The 21,076-nt window shown below is 42.7% G+C and overlaps 1 protein-coding gene across 5 annotated transcripts in view; it reads right to left on the reverse strand.

Moving 5' to 3' along the window:
- Fas1 (fasciclin 1) overlaps window positions 1-18,598 on the reverse strand; it is a 237,894-nt gene extending 219,296 nt beyond the window's left edge. For 3 of the 5 annotated variants that reach the window (XM_067347219.1, XM_067347221.1, XM_012370487.2), the window contains exon 1: window positions 18,065-18,597. In XM_067347219.1, the coding sequence (XP_067203320.1) occupies window positions 18,065-18,166 (102 nt within the window). In that variant the 5' untranslated portion in view covers window positions 18,167-18,597. Of the gene's footprint in view, window positions 1-18,064 lie in introns of all 5 variants that reach the window. The other 2 variants (XM_067347218.1, XM_067347220.1) reach the window with 2 other exon arrangements.
- Window positions 18,599-21,076: the final 2,478 nt, after the last annotated feature.

The raw sequence follows: 21,076 nt of genomic DNA on the forward strand, positions 1-21,076 counted from the left end.
CGCTTCTATCTTCATAGGCCCTTTGACAGAATTACGAAAATCAACCACGGGTATTTGGTTTCTCAGATCTGCAGACTTTTTCCGAAAATCTTCTTGTAAATTGTATTAATAACGAAATGATTGGGCTCACGCCAATCTATGAATTTGTAATTTTTTCGCAGCGATATTAAAGAGCTGCAATTTGAATAAATACTTCTTTCGTTATTGAATATTTTCGAAATCATTAAGATTTTTAGTGTAACGTTCCAATCGAAGAATGTATAATGAAATTGTTTGCAATTTTCGAGTCGATGCAATCAGAAGAGCAGCTTTGCTTCTACTCACTTAAGTCCGTTTAGCAGAATCACCAGAGTCGGCGATTGGCCAGTTTGGCTTGTTAAACGATCGGCGTAATGGACAATCGGGAATCCAGTTTAATCCCAGAATGCCGAAGCTCTCTCTCTCCGGCTTCGCTTGCGAAAGCTGGCTTACTTAATTGCTGGCTTTTCTCCGCCAGTGGACTCTTTGTAGCATCGTGATAATTTCCTCGGAACACCGCTTATCTCAGTCTCTTGTCGTAGACGCGTTTAATTGTAACGTGTATAGAAAAGTGATCGCGCCGTCCAATATCCTTTCGCGACTCGCTTAATCCGAATAAAATCGTGTCTCTTTGTTAGGATAACGTGCGAGTCACACAGTATTTCATTGTTGTATACGACACTCTACAGTACGATATTCCCATGCGCGTTGGTCGTGACAAATAATAGCACTTTCGGCCACTTTCGGGTAAAAAAATAAAAAAGTCCCTCGATCACTTCCATGCAAGTACACTTAATATAATTCTATCGCGCGCTACGCCGCTCGAGTTATTAATATCTCTCTATTCTCACCGTAATCACGATATACATACAAATATATATATTTGTGTGCGTGCGCGCGCGCGCGCGTGTGTGTGTGTGTGTGTGTGTGTCCCCCTGCGTTACACGCAATTATCGAGAAATTATATCGCAGTAGAGATCCGCGTCAATTTTTATTTGATCTCTTTATGGTTCTATTTCGATGCATTCTGCGAGAAGAGCACGGTAAATTCCGCACGTCGCCAAGCCGCACGCGCCGTTTTTCATTAAATGAGGTCGTTGCCCTCTGGTTTCGGACGAGGTTAATGACTGGAGGGTTAATGAGTTTACATTAATGAGTGTGATGCGCGCGCGAACGCAATATGGTCCATCTACTACTACGGTGCAGAATTTTGTTTTCACATTTCACGTTCTCCATGCGCGTTCTAACGATGATCACTCCTTCGGTGTTGCCACTATCGAGCCTCTCATTATTTTCGAGCGCGAGCGTTCCACTGAATTCGAATATCGGGAAATGCCGCGTTTCTCTATTTTGCCAAATGCGAATTCCCTCATGTCTCGTTATGTGCCATTTTGAATCTTTAATCGAATAATTAATTATACAGGCAGAATGATTGAAATTTTATTACATTCTAATGAAAATTTATTTTGTTCGCATTAATAAATATTCTAGAAATTTAAAACGTTTCACCTATATTTAAATTATTTACTTTTCCCATTTCGGCCTTCCTCGAATACGTCGAACATCTACTTCCGGATTTCTCGTGTCGTAAATTTTCAGGACACACAGAAGATGTGCAAGTTGATCAGACAGATCGCGACAAGTCGGGGTTGCGCGTTAGTATCGTGAATGCCAGGAAAATCTATCGATTAGCATATAAGACCGTGGCTTTTTTTTGACGCTGAGCAAAACGCGAGCGCTACGGCGCCAAGCTGCTGCGCGACGCGACGTGCGCCACGCACGCTATTGCACATGGCTTTTTCTTCGCACAGGATGTTGCGTATCGATCACCCTTCTAGCCTTCCATAGTGTCTCACATGACAATATGTCGCGTGACAGTGATCAAGGGAGGAGGCGCGCGCGCGCGCGCGAAAGAGAGAGAGAGAGAAAGAGAGAGAGAGAGAGAGAGAGAGAGAGAGAGAGAGAGAGAGAGAGAGAGAGAGAGAGAGAGAGAGAGAGAGAGAGAGAAAGAGGAGGAAAACAAATATATCGGGCCATAAATTGTGGTTCCGGCGCCAGCCATTATTTACAATCCTCCATATCGAATTACTTTTCAGGGTATTATTTATGGCGAATCCAAACTTATACAAGGTTTTTTCCGAGCTTTGCTTTGTTGCAAGTCTCCATCGAACGCGAGACGCGTGATCGATGCCAAGTACGGCATTGTGGAGATTGTTATAGGAGAAAGATTCGCGTGGAAACTTCGCGCGCGTTCTTCACGGTAACGACTAAACTATCGCGGATAACAAAAGTTGGATGCGAATCAGAAATTCTTGAAATTTCGTATCTATCCTGATTTAAAATCCTAAACACATATATTTTATTGAGGCTTCAATTCTCAAATAATCGAATAAATGTACTTTCGCACGTTTAGGTCGCGCTTTATTCGCAACGATTGACTGAACTTGTTATAAGCGGATCAACCATATTTTCACACCAAAAATTATTGAAACCACATTGCGGTAATAATCCACGGTGCGCAATCGGATTGAAGTTTCAAACCAATTATTTACTGTTCGGTAAAGGTACAAGTAAAAGAGAGCTTGCAATCGTGCGAATGTAATTGCGAGTATAAACTCGCCCGACTGCATTGATTAATGACGATAACACATGTTATAGGCGTTATTAAGACGATAACGCATCATCGTAAATCAACATTCCACTGTAATACATCGGAAAATTAATGCCGCGACGCGACTCGGTGGAGAAAAAGAATACCGCGGAAATGTGCATCACGGACAGAAGCGTGCCGCCATTTACTATGGAAATGTATTCCATGGCCGTACAGTAGATCACCGGTAATTCTACAAGAGTCGCGGCGCTTGATAAGTAAACGAAATTATTTTTGCACTTAAACATTAATCAAAGGTGCATTCATTTATAAAGTCACCTGGTAGCGCTATTTTCCGTGGAATATTCTGGTAATCGAAAAACTTTATCTGAAGCATATGACAAACCATGTTCAAGCAAAAAAATAGCGAAAAAACAAACAAATATAATTGAAATTGAAAACGCTGAAAATTAAATTACCAAAGAAATAAATAGTTAATTACTGCTATTATTTTCAAGTTAATTGGAATCTCAGTCATGAAATCTCTAACAATAAAAATTTGGACAAAATAGCGCGTAAAAAATAACGCTCGCAAGTAACATTTTTCGTAAAAGAATGTAGAGTCAAGCACACAACTTACGAAGTACGGCGGTAATCGTATATAACTTTTGGATATGAAAGTGTTTTGATATTTCTCATGAAATTCAACTGCGCATGAATGTAATTACATCTGTACAGTTTCCTATCGACTTTGCCCATCGAAAACTCCTAACTGCATCTATTTACTTTACCACTACACTTTTACCGGTTGCAGTTTCGACTGCAACTAGTTACTTTTTTCCTCTGTGTGCTTTAATATTCGATACTTCGTGGTTTTACGTGAAACCAGAACTATCGCTCGTACTATCGCTATCGAGCGCGGCGTTTCTCATAAAAAAAGAGGTACGCATAGCTTTCGGCGTGATATCTGATACCGCACGGCGCGAGATTGGATTTAATGTATATTTTTTTCGCGTTTCAGTAGAGAGAGAAAAAAAAAGTCGAAGCCACCCCGACATTCGAGAGCGCGACGTCGAACAGGTTTTTCTCGACAGCTGTTTTCCATGCCATCGAAATTCTGCTGTATCGATCACTGGCGAGGTTGCAAAATTTCCCCGAGGTCCCGTTTTTTTTTCCATCTCTTCTTTTTTAATCGCCGCCGCGCACGCTTTGTGCTACGAAAATTTGATATTGCACAACGGCTGATGTGTGCGCGTACCTGCCTTTGCCAGTTAACGTACGCGTTTGCCCATCGAAGTAGTCACTGTTTTAATTAAAACAATAACGCGCATCGTACGTCCCTTCCCCCCCCCCCTCTTGTCGCGCAAAACGTCTCGCAAAGTTTCGTATGCATCGCAAGAAAGTCTTATCTGTCACGTATTGTCATATTTTGTTTAAAATTTTCTATTAACAAAGAAGTGAACATTGTAAAAGGCAGATAAATTGATCGGTGTACGCGAGCCAGCCGAGAACCGCGAGAAAGTTCGGAGAAAGAAATCCTAGTAATGCTGCCTGTTAATTCGGTGGACTTTGAAAATTGCAAGTGATAGCGCGAGATAAATTTTGCAAGACGGATTCAAGTAAATAGAAATCGCGTGTATGTTGATTTCCCGGCAAGCAATTACAAGCCACGCGTCAAATTGTTTACTTATTCGACCAATTCTGTTGCCGCAGCCGAAATTGAGATAATTGAATATAATTATGTTGCTTAAACCAGATCTTAATTAATCTTCAAACCTTCAAACCAGGTCGGAAATCCTACAACATCGTATAACAACAATATTTTTTATAGTTGTAAAATCAAGAATTCAAAGGCGGAATAAATCCGGAGCGGAATAAAGTGAAAACGCACTTCTTCGGTAATTAATATAAAGTAGTCAAGCAGAGAGAGAGAGAAGGTCCGTGCAAACCGCGTGCTATTTTTCACATTTCTTACGTTACATGTGCAAAAGGTGAGAAATGCCCTTCGTACCCTTCCTCATTCAACCGTCTCAAACAAGGTCTTTAATTAACTTCGCTCTGTCCGGGTCAATTGCTTCCCGCAAAGTAGAAAGAAATGGCGCGTGTTTTTGTGCACATTGGCTCTGGCATGATCAACGAGATATCATAAAATTATTTAACATAAATTACCCTATATTTACCGATTATTTGCGCGAGGAACCAAACTAGAGATAGAGATAGAAATATGTATAATATATATAAATTCGTTAAATACCTATAGATTATACGATATTATGCAATATAATATACACATATCACATTACAGTATTTTATATGTATATTATGTCAAATCGCATTACAGTATATAATAATACAATAATAATTTACCTTTTGAGATTCCTAATCAAATCAATGATCAATTTCATAAAAATCCACCGCTATTGATTGTTAATGTTGTAACCGCGAAAAGCTTTGTGTGACAATTCTATACGGGTACATTATAGTAGAACCGAAAAGCATTAAACCGTCAAATATCCTAAATGCTATTTTAAATATGATTTATTCGAACCACGCTGTTAGATTACTTGTTAAACGCAATTTAAAAGATATTTGGTTCGCAACGTGTTACGAACGCGAATGAATCGCGTGACTTTTCCAGTCACTCCACGGCTGCCGGTACGTCGAAAGAATTATAGGCGCTTTAATAGCAACGACCACAAAGACTCCCATCCGTTTTTCTTATCCGCGGGGAGTTTAGGAGAGAGAAAGTCTCGTAACGAGTTCCGCGGCCAGCGGTCGATGCGTTTAATTAACGCGAGACTCGCGTGAAATAGATTCAACTTCGCGGCTCGTTTGCAGCCCATTCTTTGTAGATTATTCGAATCTGACATCGATATTTCATAGCTTGAAGTGGATACACCATTCGATACCACTTCGAAACAAAGAAAATGCATTTAATAAGGTTTTCGCGAAAATCAAATATTACGTGTAAAATGTATATTATATCGAGAAAAAAAAACGGCTCGATTGCACGCTCGATTTTTACAACGCTTCGTACGAAGATTCGATCAATGGAGGTAAATGCACTCTAAACAAGGCATGAGATAGATCGCACTGCTATCATGGCATACTTAAGTCCAGACTAAATAATTCAGAAATCATTATTTCCTATTGCACGCACATCCTACCCTCACCAATTCGCCGCGTATCGTGTACGACACAACGGGTGTCCCGACAACAACGTAACGTGTAATCACCGGTTTTTGATCAACGTACTTTAGCTGCATATTAAACGCGTTTTTGTTACTGACCCGTAATAAACTTCAATCCAATTGCTCGTTTATATTACGCAATTCCTCCCATTTTTATTTTTTTTTTACTTAATCCTTCGTAAATTCACGGCGCGTTATTTTATCGCATGCAAATTGGAAATTTATATTCTTTTTGTTTATAAAATATTTATGCATATACATGACGCGATCTATTGTTTATTGCCCTTTCTACATCAGAGATTAAAATATTATAGAACGAGTGTCTATTCCGGGAGCGACTTCCTCGAAAATTATGTCAACGTTTTTCCCGCTGACGCATAAATTTCTTCGCGTCAACGAAAAATTGCATGTCGTAAGTTTAATTGGTGGGAACGAACTGTGAACTATGCACACAGGGACACACGGCTGTACGACATCGTGCGGAGCGATGCTGAGGTGTGGGTGAGGATGAGACATGATTACCTCCTCAATTACCGCTCAATGCTGTCCTCTCCACATAATTCATAACGTTACATACACCATGGGTGAAATTCACTCGTACGTACTCTCGACCGTGGAGTCAAATTCCGCCGATGTCGAACTCGGGATTAATGCGATTAATGCGAGGAGAAATCCGTGGTGGACGTTCGCATTGCATAAATTATTTCTGCTAACGCAGTTTCACTCCGAACTCCCTCTTCCAGAGAAAATTATTACGTTCAAATGCACGAAATTTGTCGTGAATTTTTCTTACTGGCAAATTATTTGGAAAATATTCAAGTCTAGAACCTTTTAAAATCTGAATCAATAAAAGATTTGGGTGGAGTTCCGAGAGAGTCAACCCTCCGATTTTGCTGTTGTTTGGTATACTACTGTATTTTGGTGCGCTGATTACGAAAATGATAATGAAAATTACCGACAAGGTCATTTTCAAGGTCAAAATTTAAAAAAATTTAAAAATTATCGTTTTTTTTACATTATTTTGATAAATATTAATGTAACAAAAAAATATTTCAAATTAAAGTTGTAGCTCTTGAAAAAATACATCATTTATGTCCTATGCATTTTTTACATAGAACCAATATTTTTCGAGAAAAAAATGAGATAATAGGAAAAACACTCCCCCCACACTATGCAGTGGGTTCCGCCCCCCTCGAGGGGGGGGGGAGGGGGCACTGCATCCACGCATACACTGTACAACGCAAAGCGAGGTTTCAACCCTAACCTGTGTGTATAGTTTTCTGATGATGGAACCCCCCGCAGGGGGGACACACTGCATAGTGCGGGGGAAGTGTCTTTCCTATTATCTCATTTTTTTTTCGAAAAATATTGGTTTTATGCAAAAAATGCATTTTTTCAAGAGCTACAATTTTTATTTGAAACATTTCTTTGTTACATCAATATTTATCAAGATAATGTTAAAAGGAACGATGATTTTTGAGTTTTTCTAAGTAGTTTTGACTTTGAAAATGACCTTGTCGGCAATTTTCATGATCATATTCATAATCAGTGCACTAAAATACAATAGTATACCAATGGACAGCAAAATCGGAGGGTTGACTCTTTCGGAACTTTATCCAAAGATTTTTAAACATTTTGATTTCGAAGATCAAAACTAAGAATTCTAGTATTCTTAGACTCAAAATAGGCTGAAAAGAAGAATCGACTGATCCAAAAGTGTCGTAATTTTCCGATTCAAAGATCGGATTCAGAAGCAATCCGTCGGCTAAAAATGTTATAAATCAAAATTTCATAATTTAATAAAAACTAAGTAGACTGAATAAAAAAATAATAGAAGAAAGCTGTTATTAAAATCCATGTTGCGTACCGACTCGGATAAGTAGACGATAGCTCTGACTAATATGTAACCAGTTGTAACCGCAAATTACGTGTCTTCCTTTCCGTCTATTCACATGCCAAGTACACGATGAGTGGCTTTGCGTTCCCCCGCGATGACTCCATCCCGCGGCATTCGTCGTCAGAGGATTGCTTAAGTGTTATAATTAGTCGAACGTATAAAGTGTGCCATTAAGCAGTGCGGCGTGAAAAGTCCACGCCAGAAACGGTCGTCGACCATAAAACCTTCTACAGCGAACAGCGATTTTCGCAAACTGTCGCATCCTTAATAGCGCCATCGCCGACGATGACTCTGGCTTCGCTTAAAAGTCCGAATGAGGGGTTCGATATTTCACTGCTTCATAATTAGGTACTTATTTTCTTAAACGCCTTTTATTCCAGCATAACAAATAGCAAAGTAATAAAGATGAATAATCATCGAAACGAGGACAATGGACAATGTTGGTTTAAATAATACTCCCCGGCAATAAATGCAGATATCGCAATAATTGACATGTTGTTTTCGCGGATATTATTTCACGAATGTTATTTCAAATGTGATACGTTTGCGTCGATACTCAAACAATATAGTGGGATACCACTTGTTTTTGCTCATATTGGTCGTGTCAATTTAGATTCATCGATGTGTATTTATGTGTACGCACATCCGGAATAATCTCGGTAAAAATATGCAAATCACCGCGATTACGCTCGTTCTAAAATAAAGCCCCGGAGCAAATTGCCGCGCAAAGAAATAATTAAAATTCAACGCCGCGTAAGAGTGGAACGCAGCTGTTCACGCACAGCTGGCGTTTGAAAGGTCACATTGTGACGTCGTATGATCAGGATGATCATCAGCGTGACCGCATCTCCGATGAAAATTACGTGACGAGACCTTCGGCGCGGAGTTGGCACGAAACTTTTGCGTACAAAGGCGCGAATGCGCTTCACTGCATTTTCAAGTGAAAGAGCAGCGGATGTGGCTCGCCACGGTGCACGCAATTTGTCGATTATCATTTAACTCTAATTGTGACCGAAATTTTAAACATAATTTCTCAGTTTATTTTCACTTCACGATATTATAGAACTTGAAGATTTGCAAAATTAAATTTTTAAACTATTAAATTAATTTTACACTCCTCGATTTTTTAAATTTTATAGATACTCGAATCTACAAATCGTTAAACTGTCGAATTTTTACATTTTTAAACGGTTTCAGCTTTTAAAAATTTTCCATTCCTGGAATCTAAAGTGGATCTCCAGTTAACTGAATCTTTGTGGGATCTCTGTATGTCTAGTCTTTGACCTTTTGCATTTCTCGATCTTCGAACGTTTAGATAACGTTGTGCGGTCTCAAGTTGCTTGTTCTACCCCTTTCAAACAGCCCGCAACGTCTCCCCAGACGGAACGGCGCTTCACGATATAACGAGAGGAATCCTTCCGAGACCGTAATTTAAAAAAAAAAAAAGAAAAAAAAAAGAATAAAATAGGCTCTTAATACCTCCAGGCTCAAATCCGGCTCCGTTCAAACCGCGTTTCGTTTCTCCAGCCGCGATCCCCCCGTCTTTGCTACTTTTGTGCATCGTATACCCGCGTAATTTATATACCGCGCTCGTCTCAGAGCCCGTAACGAGCCCGCAAGCCGCGCTCGAAAACTAAAGCAAATATTTTTCCGAGGAAAACCCCGTGATTCTCGCGCACTCACTAGTTAGCTCGTACGCCTTCCAGGCAAAGAAGGGAATCGAATACGATGACTCCGGCGCATCCCACAAAGGTGAACGAACACTTGGTGCGGTGTGTGGTCTCTCTCTCCCCCCGTCTCCTTCCTCTCTCTCTCTCTCTCTCTCTCTCTCTCTCTCTCTCTCTCTCTCTCTCTCTCTCTTTCGTCGTTCTCTTCCTTAAACACCGACCGGATATTTTTAACAAGCGGTTCGTGCCGAGACAAAACAATGCGCTGTGTGCGCGACGCCTATACCCACCCGCGCTCGCGATAACGCGCATCGTTGCGGGAAATGCGCTTTCCCACGAAGCACCCGCCGGGCGCGGGGAGGGGAAACACGTTTCTCTCCGGGCCACCGTAAGATCCTCTTACAGCGTTGGAACGTCACGCTGACAATTCGCGTTTTCCCCGGCTATCCCGCGCCGAAAAGACAATCGCGCGAGATTCTTTTCACTTTTTCCCCCGAGCGACGAAATTTTTTCCCGGAATGTGATTCCGGAATCCGCCAGGAATATGGAAACGACGCGCGACGTCGCGACGCTTACGCCGGTATGTCGGATTGCGCGGGCGAAATAAAACCGACGCGATAGCGGCGGCGGCGGCGGCGGCGGCGGCGGCGCGACGAAAATCACATCGCCCGGCAGAGATCCAGCATAAAGGCACCCCAGAGCCGATCTATCACTCCGCTGCGTCGGGATTCCGATGCATCCGGGATCTAGATGCAGCTGCGAGAGACACGGAGGAGAGAGAGAGAGAAGCGAAGCGAGGAAAAGAGGAGAAGACGGAAGGAGGAAAGATGCCGTAAACGCGGTCGCGCTTCGACGGAATCCGTCGGCGGGATTGGGAGCGATAGCGCCGTTTTCTCGAAAACCGGAACAATACGTCGCGCAGACGCCTCCGGGGCCGGCGCGGAGAAAAAGCTACGGGCGGTGTGTGTTACTCGTAAAATATGGAATCCCATAAAGATCAGAGCCGTGTGCCACGTCGGCGAAAAGGCGCCGGCGACGATCGTGACTCGGGAATTTCCTCTATCGCGCGCTCCTTTCCTTCGCCGGTTCGCGCGCGACTACCTCCGCTCGGTGTCTCTATCGCTTTTATAATTCACGATGGGGGTTTTTCATCTGCGAAATAAATATTTTATTCGACACGCGCGGACCCGATCCAACCGATCGAGTTTAACGCGCGCGCTTCAACAGTCGTGAATTCATTTATTATCCTTTCACAATCGATGACGTGCGAGCGCGTATGCGAGACCATGAACGTCATCGCGAATCATTCTAAACGAATGGCCTTCGGCCGACCGAGTCGCGGCCCGAGCTTTGAGCAGCGAACCGACGAGAATCGGGCACGCGCGACATTCGGCGTGAAGTGCGGAAGCGCGGCCGCCGAGTTTCGAGCGCTGGCCAAGTTCTTGCTTGAATCCTTTCGGACCGATTCTCATCTCGTCTCAATTTCCAGCGAGAATCGAACTTAAGCCGCCGAAATTCCTGGGATATCTGACCAATTTCCGACGAGCGCCGCGGGCTAAAGGACACGATCGTCCTTTCCGAAGCACAGAGCGTGGTCAGACGCATTGGCAGTTTAAGATAGTTAGGCTACCACGTCGAAAGTAGCGGTAGTTTGAGATAGTTACCGACCGCGATGAATTTCCGTGCCGAGCCAATAGCTATATAGACGTACATGGGAACGACACTCCTCGGAGAGGGAAAGTTCAGGCGTGCTTGAGACATTTTGAGACAGTCTGCGGTCCGATGAGGTGTCCAATTGTGACACCGCGCAGAACGATGAAATACAATTTAAAAATGCGAAAAGGATCGCTCGAAGATAATTTACTCGGCAAAATTTTACACGTTGGAAAACTAGCGATTGTCGAATCTCAAAAATCAATGATTGGAGACTGTTAAAAGTCCGCGAATCGCCCGAAGATTGCGCAAAGAAGAGGCGAATAACGGGATGAGTAATGCGATCTTCTCGCATCGACTGCGCGCTCTGAATGACTTACTAAGCCATCGATCTAATTGCACGAGTCGCTTTCAACATAATCCGTCCGCCAGTAGCGAGAACCTGCATCGTGCATAATTGAATGCGATACATCACACGGGGCGACATGATGCGTGGGCGGTGGTGCCGAAACGCCGCCGCGGATATAGTCGGTAATAATCTATCGCCCGCATAGAGATCAGCGTGTCATGCGAGCTGTTTTCGCGATTATCTGGGGACACGCTCAGTTGCCTGGAAGGCGACAAGAAACCTGCGCCGCGTGTAATTGAATTCGATACAACGCGGCCTACTGCCGGGCCAACTCGAGGTTGTCTTGTTCGCGCACGCGACATCCACCGCTGCGGATTAATTTCGCCCTGTTAATGAGAATTGATCGTCGCGCGCGGCTATTATCAACTTTTCCCGTAGCAAGGAGACGCCTATGGATTGCTCGAAATGTTATATAACGAAAATGCAGAATTTATACACATCCGGAAATATAATACATTGTGTTATGCATCATATGTTATTATGTACAATTAAATATAATCACAATCGTATATCAATAATTAATTTAATATTTTAACAATTAAATTGTGTTATTATCTCCGAAAATTCAATATCCGCGGAAAGCCAAATATTTTTCTGTTCCACGGAACAATTTCCGAATATCCAAAAGTTAAATATTCCACATTTCAGAGTCCTGAGGGAGACAACGGCTGCGAAACACTTTTAAACACCGCTTCATATTTATTCAATATCGCGGTGACTGCGTATACGTGCACAGCAGTCTACTAGTTCTATCGATGTGTTATGCGAACTGTTTTCGAGGTTATCTAAAGTCATGCTAGTCGCGAGTACAGATTTGCATCGAGCGTAATTGGATCCTATACACCGCGGCCTGCTAAGGCTAACAGACTACCAGTGTTGGTGTTCGTAAACACGGCCGAACCGAGCTATCACCGCGACCTTCGGCACTTAGATCGATACGCATTACCACCCTCCGCCTATCTCGTCGCGGAGACCTAGATACGGCCGTATCCGTGAGAAAGGTGTAACTAGGTGTTGGCAAAATAAAACCTGAAAATATCAAGTTCCAAAAAATTCATAAAAATAACATTTTACCCAAGGTATGCAATTATATGTGCGCAATGTATGCAATTATATTATTAATCATGCTGCAAAGTTTTATTTTTTAATTAATTCTACATTTACTGATAAAAATTTAATTAGAACTTTTCTATTGACGTAACATTAAAAATGCGCAGTTGCAATGCGTGTTACAACTCTGTCAGAGAAATATTTTTGCTAAAAAAAGTAACTGTTAATTCCAAAAATACTTCCGTTCGCATAAAACACCTGTTTTTTGCGAGAATGTGTGTGTTCAGAAATCCAAATTTATGAGAATCCATCTATTTCGAAACGGAATCATTAATAATTAGAAAAATATTGATTCGGATCTAGCAAGATTCAAACTCATCTAGAAGCAAGATTATGTCCATAAGAGAGATAATGAAGATTCAGAGAAGCGTCTCGTTGAGAAAGAAAAACCGAACGCCGATTACACATGAAAAATGAGCTTCTGCGCTATTATAAACCTTTGCGATGCTCTCGGCGAGCAAGCAGTCGAGGCCTAGTATTTGTCAAGCAACAACCATTACGAAGATTATCGGTAAATATTTTCTCGAGAGTTCTGAAACCCCGCTTCCCATTAGCCCCCGTTTTTCGGTCCATCGGCACGCTGAAATTGAAAATGGTCGGCGGTACCAAACAACTCTCTTAATTCCCGGATCTTCCGCCTTTCTGGCACAGAAGAGAAGCGAAAGCTGGTTATTTGCAGCCGTCGTTTGACCGTAGCGCAAATACGTATCTGCGCGTAATGTCGATTTTCGATGATTTCCAGGAGGAGGTTCGATTACGCGATTCGTGGGGCTGAATATTTTCAGAAAAGGCCGAAGGCAAAATATGAAACCGTTATTTTCTCCCGTTATTTTATCCCTGCGCTTTTTTTCTTCATTTTCTTTTGCCGCGGCTTATGCAAGTCTCTTGCTCGTTTTTTATTTCCGCATGCTTTTAACTGGAGATGGCCTTCTATACGCCGCCGAGATTTCACATTTGTAAATCTTACTAATATCGGGATTACGGAAGTAAAGTTACATTACTGTTAACTATATGTTGTATTCCTTTAACTAAGAGAAGATGTCAAATATCGATATTTTCCACAGCATTTTTCGCCGACCATTCGTACACGTTGCAGCATACGGACGACATCCGCTTTTATAAAATTTATTAGCGAATCCGAGAGAACGGAATGGCCATACGCTAGATTATGGATACAACGTAATCCGTATTATCGCATTGATCCGCGAATCGTAAATTTTTATTTCGGCGCACCGAGCCGCGCGTAAAAAAGGCGATCGGGAACAATCGGTCAACTAAATAAAGTCCACGAAAATCAGTCTCGATATCTCCATGTTTGGGAATAGTTTGCCGAATCGATCGGGACTAAAACTAACCCCCCGGCGAGAACCGTCCGGACGATTTTTGTCGCAGCAACAAGTTGCCGTGCGGAATCGTTCGCCCCGCCGAGCTGGAGAGAGAGAAGCAAGAAACGCATTATTGTAATGTCGTCGACGGGACGAGCGCCAGCTTTCATTCAATACTGACATCGGAAAGTCTATACGCGAGCTAATGTCCCCTGCGAGCAATTTTTTCGCGGCGCTATGCATAGGAAATAATACACGGTGCAAAATCAGCCGATTGACGGATTTCACTGCTAATATATCATGCTTGATAAAAACATGTACATCGCTAAGTAAGCTTCAAATATATTCTCCAAAAAAGAAACAAAATATCTTTAATTATCGAATGTTGATTGAGGAAATTTCTTTTCGTAAAAACCTATGCAAACCTATCTCGCTTTTTAAAATTTCAGAAAAATGATTATACTTTTTATCGCACATTGTAAAAGATCTCTGAAGGATATATTATAGCAAAGACTTGAACAGCACTTGATATCCTTATAATGAGAGAGAGAGAGAGAGAGAGAGAGAGAGAGAGAGAGGGAGGGAGAGAGAGGGATGGAAAGGGCTCCTTTGATAGACGTAGAATATGCGAGTAATGCGGGTATTGCTGATCATGCGCCGCCTGCAACGCGATAAGTACAATTGACCGAACGGAATGCAAGCCGATCGGGACCATTGACAACGTTCACGTGCCGGTTCGATAATAATCTCGGCGTCGCACGCGAGTCTCCATGGACGGCGGGCGGCCACCACGTTATTCAGTGTCAAAGGCAAACGGCATCGTTTCCCGGCGCCCGCGGCTCTCACGCTCGGCTTCTTCCGCGTGGCAGGCCGCGGCCTTGCCAGGCGCCTTTCACTCTTTTTTTTTTTCGTGCAATATTTACGCTAAGTCCCGTTAAGCTCCATTCATACCGCCGTGCGACAGCGGCGGGCTGTCGCCGGCGTGGCGAGTATAAATACGGATCACTCGCACGTAGGTATCGCACTCGGCAGCTCTTAACCTATGGATTATGACCCACGACCGTGGGTCGACACGATCTTTTAATAGAGTGGAATTTCCTCCTACACATCGTCGTGATTCAGCGCATCGGCCAGTTGACGTAATGAAAAATGCTGACCTGGCCGACTCGCCTCGAAAGTCCTAATCCACCGCACTTCCGCGTCTGATCTAGCGCAAATCGAAAAAGGATCGGTAAATCGCGAAATCGTCTGAAGAGAGAGAGAGAGAGAGAGAGAGAGAGAGAGAGAGAGAGAGAGACAGAGAGATGAGCCGGTAGGAATAAACGACGATATTGAAAATCTGATCGCGCAAACGATTGGAAAGGCTTTAGGGCCTGAGAAAATCTTCGGATGCGACTTTCATGAATTCGGGGATGTGCTGAATTTCTGATTTGGGATTAGACGTAATTTATGAACTTTTTTCGAGTAAATATAAAAATTTCTATCTCCGCGCGCTTCGCCGAGCAGTTTAATCGACCAGAATGCGCTGATTGAGCCGAATCGTCGTCACGGAGAACTCATGTCTGAACTTTGTGTGCGGCAGAAAAAGGCTAAGAACCGCCGGAGCAGTAGACAAAGGAGTACCTCGGGGCTGTGTAACTGAAATCACGTCATTGACCGGAGAGAGGAGTACTGCTGTTTCTGCTGCATACGTACTCTGCACGCACGCGTATGGGTGCACGCCTCCCATGCGTGTGCGTGAGAGTCGTCTTCATGGCGTAGACGTCGCGCCGGACTGCACAGTTCCCTCGCATAAACGGAGGCGAATTAATGAGAAAGAACCAGCATGTGTGTGGATGAAAGACGTGGCGCGCGCGTCATACCGCGTTTAAGCTAACTCTGCTCCGAAATATCCCGTGTTGTGAAAACAATACGTATAATTTTTTAATATTGCAAAAAAAAAAATTAATTTCGTTTTGAAATGGCTGTCAATTCACCGCCCACGAGCATCTATGTAAAAAATGTTCAAAGTATCGTAGTAATGATTGTCGCCGTGATTCACAGAGATCGATCCATCATCGCTCCGGCGACTGTTTAGCCATTAACTCGCGCTTTACTATTAAGTTACGAGTGAATGAGAACAATGAGCCCCTTCTTATTTTACGCAGGATGTTAAATTTAAATAGCCTTTTGCCCCGTCATGGCGTTTACAGCTAAATTTACGCGGCGGTATTGGATTATCGCGTTAATTAATGACGCCGTAAAAAATGCAACAATGCAACGGCACTACATTCGCTCCAGCGATTTCCGTCCACTACGTTTTATTATTTGAAATTTAAGTGTCCGAGCGTTATTCGACAATCACTTAAACCGCGTGTATTGATTTCCGTATAATCGTCCGCGTCATTAGCCTCTCGCGTATAAAATCGGCGCGGCAATTAAAATTCGAAATAGCAATTAGAAGATCTTGACATCGCCATTCTTACCGTTTCAAAAGTTTATCAATTTATCAGACAACGTGACGAAACTTCGGAAAACGCCATGAATTTCGGATAAACGTAGAAAAAAATACGGGCTAATGAGAGTTAGGCGCCGTTCGCGAAACTTTCCGTTCGCGCAATTTAATTACGGCCACGTGGAAAAAGTTAATGAAGTAAATAACCGCTGGTTTCATACATTATTCAACCAAGTTAGAAACATCTCGCACGCCCGATTTACGAACTTTTCTGCCCTCCTCCCCCCCCCCTCCTTCCCCCTCAACCCAACCATCCTGTTCCCGTGCAGAAAAGTTCCCACGACTGCATACATCGCTTGAGCCGGACGATCGGTTTACCACTTGGGCGAAATGCAGCTCGCCCGTGCGCGCTGACCACCCACGCAAATCGCTCTGAAATTTCGAGCCGTTCGCAACAAGAAAAGAACAGAAGCTCCACTCGAAATTCTTAAACTTTCAGTTGTCCGAGAGCCGTTCTATTTACGAAACTGTGGAAGATAAAACCAAACTCGAGTCTTATAATCTTTCATTTTTCTTTATCTTAAGTCTCCTCGAACTTTTTCGATAAGAAGAACACTTTGCTTTTTTTAAATCATCCGCATTGGAATTTTTTTTTCCCGTCTATCGCTGCAATTGTAAGTACTATATAGTTCTTTTCAAACTCTGGCCAAATAAAAGATAAAAAGTGAACGTAAAAATAAATAATCAAAAGCAAATTTATCCGCTTTGATGCAAAAAAAAATTATTCGCAGTCATTGCTGATCTCATGTCGATATGGAAGGATTAAACGACGTTGAAATGAACAAGTTTTGCTGAGTGTGTAGATCCAGCGATCAGACCGAATCGTGAATCTGATGCGGAAAAAATCGGGCGACGTGACGTATGACAGAAGTGTCATTGTGAAACATAATCGATCTCCTATGGCTCTCTAAAAAACTGTGCAAGCGACAGTTCTAACAATGGAGTAGATGCAAAATTTTGAAAATGTAAAAAAACTTGAGTTTTAAAGTTTGAAAAATGATTAAAATAATAAAAATATCGAATAACGTGCATAATGACAATAAAGACCTAAATAATAATAGAAGTCTAACAATGTCCGGTTTCTGTTTGAAATTCTTGTACATCGATCACACTGATACAAATTATGAAAAAATTCGATCACCATCTGACGTTATCGACAATTTTAATGGTAACACGATTTACGAGTATTCGCTTGAATCTCAGAAACGATCGACATCAATGTACTACAGTTTGTTAGGTTTTGTTATGCAATTCAACGACACTGATCCAATTCAATTTGTGCATTTTCACGAAATTCGCTTTCTCGTGACATTTATCGAAAATTTCTCTGTCGAAATAATATGCAATTTGGAAAGAAAGTGTCGAAAATCAAGAAAACATCAAGAACTCAACGCCAAACGCATTCAGCAAGATCTTTACGTCCTCCGGGACAAGGACTCAAGCGCAGGAAATTGTTTGCATTTTATGATGCACGGTTGCACAATCATCGCGACTACGACAAACATTCGCTGCATTGAAATTCCCCGTCAGGCTACACTCGGTGTTGGCATTACGGTGATGTAGCACACATGATACATTCGTTTAGCACATCTAGCGCGCGCGGTTTCTACGTGAAAGTCCAAGGACACACGAGGTCGCGGCGCATATCCATGACGTCACGTCGCCGAATCGCCAATACGCGGACAACCGATGCACGGTGAAAACACTAACCTGAGACAAGTTGGAGTCGTCGCGTATCTTGGCGTCCATCGACACATGAGTGGCGTGGATTTTTGCGACAACGAGTGCCGCGGCGAGCAGGAACGTCAGCATCGTCTCCTCCGGCGTCCTCCGATAGGCACACGAGAGATAATTTCACCAAATTTCACTCGCGTTCACCACGCGAACGATTCTCGGATGATCTACGGATCGATCACCGGTGAATCATCAACGGCAACGTCACCGTGTACGAAGCGAAAGTCAGTTAACGCGGCACTAACCGGCCTTTCGCGAAAACTATACTTCGGTATCGTGGACCGGAAGTTCTCCACGAACGGGGACACCGCAAAGGGGATAATTATCCGCGCGCGCGTCAATAACGCGAATGCCGATTGACAAGCGAGCGCGAGGATCGCGCGGCCGTCCCTTCTCTATCTTTATCTCCCTGATCCCGTCCTCTCTTTACGCACTCTTTCCGCTCGACGTGTCAACTATACGAAGGATAGCGCGATACTGCGCCCTCTCCATGCCTGGACCCCTCTTACCCCCCACCACCCGGTGTCGGTACGAGTCTTCGGCGTGCCCGCAGCCGAGTTTCCCCCTCCAGTGTCGCACCCCTCCCGCGTTGCGAATGCCGCGAGCACGTGACGTCACCCACCTTTTCCTACGCCGCGATCGCGCCACTCGTGGATCATGATACTTTAATTCGAATTGATATAACTGTTCCTGTTTTCACTATGATAAAATTCTAAACGGAAATTGAATATCAAATAGACTGTGCGATAATAGGCACATTTGTTACACGTGATGATACTACGAGTCCAAAGTTTTTACTTACATCCGCAGCTAGAATTTGAGATAAGGTTCTCGGCTTGTAATTTAAAGCGGAGTAAAGTTGAATCACACTTTTCACCGATACAAATAAGTAACAACTTATTCTCAAGCTAATTTTGTAATAGATGAACTGTATTTTAATCAAGTCTTGTCTCGAAATATAGGTATCAAGATATTTAATGTTCAAATTTATTAACTGCGAGAAATCATAACCTTCAAATACTGATAGGAGAATATTGTCGACTATTTTTCAACTTTAAGCTATTGCCGAGCGTATACTGAAAACTGTACTTGCAAATAATAAACAAAGGAAAAGAAGGAATCGAGTTATAAGAAATGCAAAGTTTGTGATTGCAATTCAAAAGATTTTATGTTAATTTGTGAACCGACGACGGTCAAACAAAAGATTTTTCGCAATCATCGACGAGAATGCCTTTCTTCGAGATACTAGCGACTAAAACGTGGCCATATTCCTCAGTCCGGACGAGTTAAGTAACTGAATTGAATTATCTTTTTCAGAGTGTAAGCTGAGCTGTAAGCTCTATAACTTACAATTTAAAGGGATACGGCTACAAGATAGAATGGTTAGCTGGATTGTACTCTATGTTCTCGGATAAAGTTCCCACTTTTTACACTTTCAAGAAAATTCTATGCATAATTCTGTAATCCTGTAATTCCGCAATTCTGCGATATAAATAAATTTGTGCTACGGTAAAAATGCAGATGCACGTTAAGATTGTTGTAAATTCAGAATTATATTCGCAAGACAACTTGCGCTCTCGTAACTGAAAACGGACTTATCGCGCGGTTATTAGTTAATAATTTAGCGCAGCTAACTATGGATGCTTCGCGCGCGTTATATATTGGCCTTGTGTTGCGGGAGGAGAGAGAAAGATAGTAGGAGATATGAAGCACGCGATCGAATTTGGAGCGATATAATTGCCAACTCCAACAGAAGTTCATGGGGTATTTACTAACTCGAGTGGACTTGGACCGATTCTCGAAACCACTTGAGGCAGCGTGGATTAAGGAAAGATCCTGATCACGAATATAAACGCGAAGGTCTCCGCCTGGAGAACTTCTGTATTGTCCCGTTCTCCGCTTGTATACACAAACCGACTCACGTTAAGTTCGTTTGAATCCGCCCCGGTAATTAGAGCAGTCTAGGTACGCCCTCTTTCACCCCACGACTAGTATACCAACTTAAGCTCATTGGAACACATGCATTTTCGTCGGTGGCAAACATGGCGTTGCTGTCATCGCGAAATATATTTTCGAGAGGCGGTGTCGCGCTTGGTGTCGGAGTTCAACAAATTTCATCGACGATGCAGAATTAATCGGTGGGAAATATGTTTTCCTGCTCGTAGTTCGGCAAATGTTTGACTAACGAATAACAATTTGTATGTACGAGAGAGAGGAATATTTAGTTATTAATACGCAAATGCACGCTTCGCGTTTTCTATCGAGACAACAATATACGTAACAAAAGTGTCGCGCGGAAAACAAATCGTATTATTACTTTCAGCGAAACGCGATATCCATTCTCTGTTACGACAAATTTACTCTAGTGATGAAAAAGTTTCTTCAGAAATGGAAAATTCCCAGCACAAATGATCCCCGAATGCAAATAGAAATTCTAACGTCACGATTTGTGGATCTCGTGATTGAAGAATCGTGCAATTTGAAGCGTCGAGCGTGCGAAAGCTCCTGCGAGATCTCGAATGCCCTAAGGACATCGACCCCTCAATTACAAATCCTCACTCACCCTCTCGGACTTCTCGCAGCCGGCTATCATCCAGAAAGCTCGCTGCTCGCCGCTTAAAGACGAAACAAACTCGGCCATGAAAAGAAAAGTTAAGTGCTCGTGACACTCCCCACGACGGCATCTCACGTCCACCATTTTTCTCCACCGACCACTACGAGCGGGCGTAATCCTCTACGAGCGGGCGTAATTTTTAATTACTTCCCAGCGAGCCGCTCGCACACGACATTTTCTTGCGCGTCGATTCTCCTCGTCTTTCTCCTTTTCTCCTTTCATCCTCTACCTGATAATGGAATTAGTTAACCGACAAACTGAGTTTATTTTCTAGGAATTATTTCACACTTTGCTACATTGGTCAATTTATGAATGTAAAAAAACAATTTGGCTGCTTAAAAAGAGTACTTTTTTTTTAATTCAAGACTTTAAAT

This window comes from Linepithema humile, chromosome 1, assembly GCF_040581485.1.
Source record: "Linepithema humile isolate Giens D197 chromosome 1, Lhum_UNIL_v1.0, whole genome shotgun sequence".
NCBI lineage: Eukaryota > Metazoa > Arthropoda > Insecta > Hymenoptera > Formicidae > Linepithema > Linepithema humile.